The 8,850-nt window shown below is 34.9% G+C and overlaps 1 protein-coding gene across 4 annotated transcripts; it reads right to left on the bottom strand.

Annotated features, from left to right (window-relative positions):
- Positions 1-5,240: 5,240 nt before the first annotated feature.
- On the bottom strand, positions 5,241-8,586 carry LOC140817492 (protein ABIL3-like). Of its 4 annotated transcripts, none has more exons than XM_073177208.1 (10): positions 8,303-8,586; positions 7,538-7,684; positions 7,133-7,215; positions 6,868-7,018; positions 6,507-6,606; positions 6,294-6,386; positions 6,168-6,207; positions 6,023-6,078; positions 5,794-5,942; positions 5,241-5,534 (listed from the first exon to the last, which is right to left on the bottom strand). In XM_073177208.1, the coding sequence occupies exons 2-10, from the start codon at positions 7,637-7,639 to the stop codon at positions 5,364-5,366; spliced, it is 945 nt and encodes a 314-aa protein (XP_073033309.1). In that variant the 5' UTR covers positions 7,640-7,684; positions 8,303-8,586; the 3' UTR covers positions 5,241-5,363. The 4 variants fall into 4 exon arrangements, with proteins under 4 accessions (XP_073033309.1, XP_073033310.1, XP_073033308.1 ...); XM_073177209.1 differs by having other exon boundaries at positions 8,317-8,586; XM_073177207.1 differs by having other exon boundaries at positions 5,244-5,534; positions 8,112-8,310.
- Between the last annotated feature and the right edge of the window lie 264 nt (positions 8,587-8,850).

Genomic DNA, 8,850 nt, shown 5'->3' with positions numbered 1-8,850 from the left:
ATCGAGTCTAGAAGGTTAGGCAGCACATGTAAAATATTTTCGTGATTTTTCGAGTCGCGAGGCTACACGGACCCCGGCACGGGGTCCGTGTCTTTGTTTTCTTCTTGGTGCCATTTTTGCGTGCCGACACGGACCCCCACACGGACCAGGGCATGGGGTCTGTGCCTTTGTTTCTTCTCCGTGTCAAATTTTGCGAAGCTACGGACCCCTACACGGACCCTATCACGGGGTCCGTGTCCTTCTTTTTTTTTCGGTAAGTCTTTTAGCGAACCTACACGGACCCATAGTCGGACCTGGGCACGGGGTCCGTGTACTACCTGTTTTGGGAAGATTTCAATGTTTTACAAGGTCGAGTCATGGAAATTTTAGAACGTCCTAAGGAATTGAATGAGCTCGTAAGTAAGCAGGATTATTACGTCTAATCTATGCAAGTTAAGTATGTAAATTCATGTTAGTATGTGCAGCAACGGCCCCAATCGAAGTCCAACGAATCCCTCAACGCCAAGTAAGTATGTTTGACCTGCAAGAAAAATATTTTAAGTTTTTGAGGTATGCTAAATGTCTTGTGACCAAATTATGTTTAGGATTGGAAAGCGTTAAATTATGAACGGGGACCAAGCCGCCCGTTAAATTATGAACGGGTTTAGATCGAGATTGGAAAGCGTTAAATTATGAACGGGGACCAATCAGCCCGTTAAATTATGAAAGGGATCTCATGTATGTGGCAGTGGATACGTCTCTGTCATCCCAGTATTGTGGTTTAGTCTGATCAGGCGAATTATGTTTTGGGTCACTTGCTTTGAAACATGCCTCAACGCAAAATGATGAAGTTACGTATGTACAAGTATGTAAGCATGTTTATGAAAAGATTTCACGTTATTAGGGGTGTTCAAACTTCGGATAAAACCGAAAAAACCGAAAATCCAAACCGAAAAAACCGAACACCGAATCGAACCGAAAACTGAATTTTATAATTCGGATATAAATGTTAAAACCGAAATTTATTTGGTTCGGTTTCGGATTATATATGTCAAAACCGAACCGACCGAAAAAACCGAAATTTCATAAAATTAAAAATTTTATTTTTATTATATATTTTTTGAGATGATATTAGTGAATGATGAATTATTTTGAATAATATTTAGTTGATTATTATTTATGTTATTCATTTAGCTTTATATTTAAATGTTTTATTTAGAAATCATGTAAAAAAATAACATATTATATTTTACAATATATTTATCTTATTAATTTAAATAATTGTATCAAAACCGAAATAACCGACCGAAATAACCGAACCATTTCGGTAGAAAACCGAACCGAACCGAACCGAACCGAAGAAAAATGGTTCGGATATCGGATTATATATTTGTAAAACCGAAAACCGAAAAAAACCGAAATAAAAAACCGAAAACCGAACCGAACCGGTCGATGAACACCCCTACACGTTATGGCACGTCTAAGTTATGTATGTATGTTCAAGTTCAAGTTTCAAGTATGTATGCTCTATTTTGAAGTTGCATGTAGCTTTATTATGTATTATTCGTTACTTCCAGTTTATACGTGTTGAGTCTTTAGACTCACTAGACTTGATCGATGCAGGTGAGGATGTTTTCGAGGAGACTAGGGGTGGGAACCAAGGAGCTGGTTTGGACTGAGAAGGAGGCTAGACCCGAGGACCACCCAAGTTTTTTTAGTTTTTTTATGAACGTTTAAAAATACTCTGATTTATGCTACCGGTTATGAGAGCTTGAACCAGTATTTTTCTTTTGCAAATACTTTGGTCAAATGTTATTTTTAGATCGTTTGTTGCAACTATATTTTTGGGACGTATAGTTTACTTTATCGAATTTGGAAGGTTGATTACTCTTTTAAGAAAAATTTTTAATTTTTCCGCAAATTTTAAGTAGTGAATAGTACGGTACGTTATAAGGAGCCCGACGATCGAATTTCTATTGACATGATATAATGATATGATAGTCCAAGGCCAAGTTGACGGGTGAGAGTGTCGCTGGTGTCCCCGTCGCCTAGTACTGTGGTTATACGTAGATGGATCCATCGATAGAGCTGATACGATAGAGCTGATACAAAAATCACAACTAATGAACTGAATTCAATAAAAAAGAAAATGTTTACATATAAAATGATATGAGATGACATGCTTTGACACGACATGATTTTACACGAGACGTTGATGTTCATGCTTTTAAAGTTTATGAAAGATATGTTTACGTATACGATGATATGAGATGACATGCTTTGACACGACATGATTTTATACGAGCTGTTTTGACACGTATATGATGATAAGAGATGAAATAGTTTGACACGACATGATTTTATATGATACATTTATGTTCATGTTTTAAAGTTCATGAAAGGTATGTTGGCATTAAGCTTTTTAAGTTCATGAAAGATATGTTGAGTATGATATTTTTCACTATCGTGTGCCTGTATATGTATTTGTTATTCCTGGTGCAAGTGTGCTGAGTCTTTAGACTCACTAGGCGTGTGTGATGCATGTGAGCTTCATGATGAGGAGACCGGAGGTGCCGAACTCTGAGTAAGCAGACCTGGTGGGGTGACATGACCTGAGGACCACATGTTTTCCGCATTATGATTTATAATATTGAGATGATATGAATATTTTCATACATCGATGATTTTATGATTTTTCCACGTTTATTTTGGATGATGGTCCGTGATAATTTTTATTGGAAAATGCTTATGAGTATTTTTAAATGATATTTTCAGTAGGACTGCATGCCTATTTTTATGTTAAAATAAATATGATCATTTTTAAATGTTACTTCGAAAATGCGAGCTTTTGTTTAAAAAAAAATTTTCCGCACTCTTAAAACTAGTAGACGTTACATAGTATGTATATGGCAACATTATCCAAGTTGGCTTTTCTCTTGTCTCCACTCGTCCACTCATCACGTGGTTTCTCAATGCGATGAGGTGCTCCATCAGTTAGAGCACAACAGTATTTGCTTTCATGATTTTCATTGGTCCATCAGTTATGACGTACCATAAGTCATCATCTTGTACAGCTAAGTGAGCCTATATTCTAATCTTCCAATCATCGAATTCTTCTCTGGAGAGCATATGAATTTTGTTGAAAGAAGACATGGTTATCATATATATGTATTTGGAAGTATTCAAAAACAAGATTTAATCGCTCTGATATCACTTGTTAGGATCAGTTAACTCAAGTAAAGTGTTTAGAAAAGAGGTTGAATAAACACTTAGATATTTTGAGTTTTTTTCGAATGTGAGTCAGTTTTTTATGGAACTGATCTCGAAATCTTGTATGTCAATATCAATTAGTTAACTAAAAATAGTGGGGGAATAAACTGAGAGATAGATTTGAATATTTTGGCTTGGATACTGTAAAAATTGAAGGTTTGAAAGATAGTTACGTAGTAAATAAGAAAAATGAATACAAGGATTTTTCTGGATGTTCAGAGACTTCAAATGCCCTTACTTCACCCCTTCTATCTCAAAGATATGTTTTTACTAAAAGACTATGATTAATACAACAAGATGTAATAACTCACTTCAATTTAGACTTAAATACTGTCAAATTGAAACTATTAGCTTCTCTTAAACTTATCAGTAAATAACTGACTAAGTAATTTAAATACACTAGCACAAATCTCAAATGATCGAATACAATAGTATAGTGTGCTAACTGAAATGCTCAAATAGTAGCCTGATGCTATTAATAAATCAATGAAGTGTGAGCTTGAATTTGCGATTTTAAAACTAGAAGTAAGCTTTAAAATGAATCGCAACTAACTTGATAATTGAATGTTCTTGAGTAGTTGTGTAACTTGTATTATCGTAAAAATCGTCACCCTTTCACAACTGAACTTCTTAGATATTTATAGGCTTCAATTCCAACAATAACATTGAATGCATTTAAGAATAGTATATGTTGAATCGTCTTTTTGTCCACCTGACAATAGTACGAGGTATCGAACTGTTGTGTGCCGACTGATTTGCTCAGGTACGTGATGTCGGTTTGTCTGCTGGAATTCAAACTACAACTGATGACGTGACCAACTGATCAGGAGTCAAACTGATCGACTGATCAGTTAAGCTGGTCTATATTGGCAATCAGTTTTAACTGGTGTTCTTTCGGTTTGAAAGCTCTAGTAGCTTCTGTTTGAGTATTTCAGTTTTGATATACCAGTTCTGCTAATATCACGTTCAGTTCTGATTTTTAGTTCTAGCATTGATCAGTTGTCAATCTCCGAATATTTTCTGTTCATAGTTTTGAGACTTATTAATGGTTTTGAGTACTTAAGTTTATTAACTTCAATTCTACTTAATCCATTTCAGTTCCATAATTCTTCTTCAATTCTATGATCATTTTTGTGCTTTTAGTTCGATCACTGTTCAGTTCCCGCCTTCAGTTCAGTTCCTGATTGGTTTGTAAAACTCTGAAACTTACAATTTTCCAACAGTTTGATTTGAAGGTTGTAAAAACAAAGTACAAAAGATTGAAATTGTGATATATTCATGCATGTAAATATATTTTTAGCTATTAATTCATTGTATATAGTATGACTGTTATTTAATGCTTAATTTCTGGTTATAGGGCTAAGGTTTTCCGTGACGTTCTTTGTAAAATAAATTTTATGTTAAATAGTGCAAAAATATACAAGTTTTATAGAATGAACTTGAAAACTAAATTCCAACCGAAACTATAGTATTTATTGCCTGACAATCACTTTCATTTATACATGTATCCATGTAATTACAAGACTGTTTTTCCCATTACGAAGTTTATTCGAATATGAAATCGAATATTGTAAATACATCCTGCTTTTTTTTACTACCGAAGGTTTCGATACATTTCGAAATCAAGAAATCTCTGAGAACATTTAACAGATCTAGATTTACGAATTATTCTAGATAATTAATTGGTAGAATGAAAAGAATTAGGGAAGAAGAATCCACAGAAAATGAATGGGATGCAACCTCTTAAAAATATTATAGATTTTTCGGAAAAAAAAATATAATCACTATTCTTAAATATTGCAAATACTTCATTGTTACGAAGAACCCTAATAAGTGACATGTCCTGCATTCATCTCTCTTTTTTTACTGTATTCCGGTTTCAGCTCGTAACTTGCTGACACTTGACAAATTATAAATAGTGATTTTGAATTAATAATCAACCAATATGTTCCAAATAATTCACAGTTATAGGTGCAAGAAAATAATTCAAAAACAAGATGTGAAACTGAAACCTAGACAAGAAAACGAGAGACTCAAGAAAGCAACGAAAAATGGAGGAAGTGTAGTGTAAATGGCGTTCCTGCATATTTTCATCTTTATAGCTCATATTTGCATCAATATTCATCTAAGTAAGTATACAACGTTTCGTCTTTCTTCGGCTTGCTTCGACTAAGCAACACCTTGAGAAGTCGTATGCTCTTGTTACGAAGCTGCTCACCATCTTTGGCACTTCTGTTTCCAACATGCAAATGCATTGAAGCCGATTTCTGAGGTTCAGATATAGACTGCAATGCTCAGACAACAGTGTGTTAGAAACTATTTTTGTCAGCAATTCGAGTCAATAATTAGCAAACGGACAATAAATTTAACTTTTAACATGGCCCTCGTGCGTAAATCAGAGACTGAGGAACATATGGAAGGAGCTAATACCAAAGAAATACAAAGTATGGTGCTGGGTTATTAAGGGCTTGTGGGTTGTGCGCCAGGGAGTTTTAACAATAATTTTATATTTTATTACTAGATGATAGAAGAATCTAATTCTACCATTTGTCTTCCGAGAGAAGGGGTTGGGATAGTTGTCCGGCTACGATTTGGGGTGCTTGGCCGTGAACATTTCGGAGATGTGGTGTTGCTCGAGTGGGAATTAGGACGTACAAGAGGAAACCGGGGAGGAGATGCTGTCCGATGTTCTGCTATCATCGAGCAAACACATAATCAACACATCATAAAACTTAAATTCTGAAAAAAAAGCTAAGTTTGTTTTATCTGTTACCCAAATTTATATTTGGCATGTTGCTAGAGAATGAAGAGTTTCTAGAGCGCCCTTTGCTGCAACAGGTGATAGCATAAGTTTCATTGCTTGGTAGCTCCAAACACACGGAATTTGATTAGAAATAACTCGGTGGCATAAAACTCACCTGACCGTTGATGGAGGAGTTTCTTTGGTTGTAGCTCGAGCTGCATGGTGATTTTCTCATAAGAAAAGTCGTTAAAATAGAAATGCATCAACACTAAAACGAAACCAAAGCCATTAGGTACAGTACCATTCCTAAATTGATTCCAGTCATCTCCAACATTCAGGCTGCATTCTGGGTTTCTTATATTAGCTTGAACAGCTCCATCTATCGTCTCGCCCACTAAAATGATAATATTAAAACTTTTAAGCCAAAATATATAAAATTTATATTTATAATTGTAAATCGAAACTACAATAATAATATATAATTTACAATAACATTATCCATGAGTTTGTAAACCTGGTAAAATGTATCGCTTGTGATACTTTGGAGTCTTAATCAGTAGTGACTGCTGCGACAGACCTTCAAGATCGATGTAATACTGGCACCTCCGCAATCTCTAAAACACCACAAAGGAACAATCAAGAATCAATACAAACATCCAAAGGCTGTGTATATTTCTGTTTCTAAACATATTTGGTCAGAGTTGATGCGTAAGGAGGTGCTACCTTGACATCATCTATTGCAGCAATCACAGAGTATATCTATAATTCTAAGGTTTACTAAATGAATATTAATAAATGTTTTGTTCATGACTATATTCTTACTTACTCGAGCACATTCATGAAATGATCTGGAGACACAGGAATAGCAAGATTACCTGCTCCATGCAAGATATATGGAATTCATTTTCTGAAACTTCGTCGACCTTTTCATCCAGCAGATAACTGACCTTAAAGGTGGCATGGCCCAAATGGTCCACCGTATTAACAATTGCATCAACGGCATAATCTTTTAATGTATTCGCCACTCTACATAATTACAAACATTTCAGGATGAAAAAACTTTGAGAAAAAGAATTCTTTGGAGCAAATTAATAAAAATGACATGGAATGGAGTCCCTGCTGTAATCTATATCGACTCACATTTCCTTTTGGTTGTCATCCATATAAGACAACTCAAAGTATTCAGCAGCTGAATATAATTCTTTGCTAAGATTCTTCAAGTCCTAAAGAAACAAAAATGAAATTATATTGTCTAATTGAAATTCAGCCAGTTAAAATTTTAAATTGAAGATCCTAAACAAAGATGAAACATAACAAGTCTCTGGTCTCTTAATGCAACTTCATAATCACCCATTCCCCACATTCACTAAATGGTACTTGCTTTATACAAGGACGTATTTAATTTTCACCATTTACCCCTCAAGCTATCCCCGGAACTAATTCACATGGATACAGGAGTAGTACTACTTCTGTAAAGAAGTAATACTGCACAAGGACCACAAACTAGTAGAATATTAAAGAAAAATAACTGAAACAATTAATAACCTTTAAACTATCCGAGAGGATCATGCTTTGCTCCATGGAGACATCATCGTAGCTACATGACTCACGAGGACGCATTGAAGCAGATGCGGTAATTGTTGCCATGAAGTACGAATGACTTATAATGGTAGCCAATATGTGCTAATCTTGCTGCAAAACCATTCCCACAAACATGACATAACTACTAAATCATGGCTCAAATCTTAAATCTGGTAAAAAAATGCAAATTTGTGAGCAAGGATTTCTTGCAAGATGAACATGAAATGAAACAAATTCAAATCCCAATATTCTGAAAAGCATTAACTATCACAAAAACAGACACAAGACCAACTAATTAGTTCATATCACAGAGAAGCAGGTTTAACGTACAGGATAGAGTTTGAGCTGGATGCATAAATTTGAATTAAAAAGAACAAGACAGGAAAAGAAATACAAGAGATTCTAGTGGGAAGATACATGAAATTAAAAACAATGAATGAGCCGGTACGAAGCATTTTCCTGATAACTACATCCATTTCTCTAAGGAACTAGGATTCCCATTAAGAACAATGAAAAAAAAGCTAGAAATCTTGCTAACCGTTACAAGTACTCTCCCATTGTCAAGTTCCCAGAAGATTATCCATTAACTCATTCCGTAAAAAAGAACATCAGAAACTCCGAATTCAAAATCAAGAAACCCAGAAAAAAAAAAACTAGAGAAAACAAGATTTGGGATCCAGCTCCATTTTAATGTACACAAGCATTAAAAAGCTTGCTGAGCATTCCTACCAAAAAAAATCCACCTCAAAACTCCAAAAGACTCAACCCTTCGTTTTCTCAACAAAACAACGAACCCACACGGCACGAAACCGTGTAAAACGATGATTTCTGTAAAACTATGCCACCCCGCAATTACTATCCATCAACTTGATCAGTGAGTGTGGGTTTGAAAAAATATGAAAAAAGGACAACAAAAAAGGACCAGTAAACTGATAGTGACCATTATGTTTTGGTACCAAGATTTTGACAACACCCAAATGAAAAACGACAAATTTTTCTGAGTTCTTTGCAATCCGTTGGCGGCATGTTGAAAAGGTTGGGGAAGAGCAGAAACGGAGACAAACTTTAGGAAAGCCCCTCAAATCGACAAGCAAAATTTCAAGAAATTGAAGTGGTTTTTGTATGATCTTACAAATATCATAGACCATCACCGGCTGGGAGCTTAGGAGTGTTTTTGTTAATTTTCATAATTCCCCAATAAATTTTAATTATCAAATTCAAAATACATATGCTTTGTTTAATCGATAAAAATTGATGGAACAATATATGAAACAATT

The sequence above is a fragment of the Primulina eburnea genome, chromosome 16 (assembly GCF_022965805.1).
Source record: "Primulina eburnea isolate SZY01 chromosome 16, ASM2296580v1, whole genome shotgun sequence".
In the NCBI taxonomy this organism is placed as follows: domain Eukaryota; kingdom Viridiplantae; phylum Streptophyta; class Magnoliopsida; order Lamiales; family Gesneriaceae; genus Primulina; species Primulina eburnea.
Note: the sequence above shows the minus strand (reverse complement) of the source record. Positions and strands in the feature narration are given on the sequence as shown.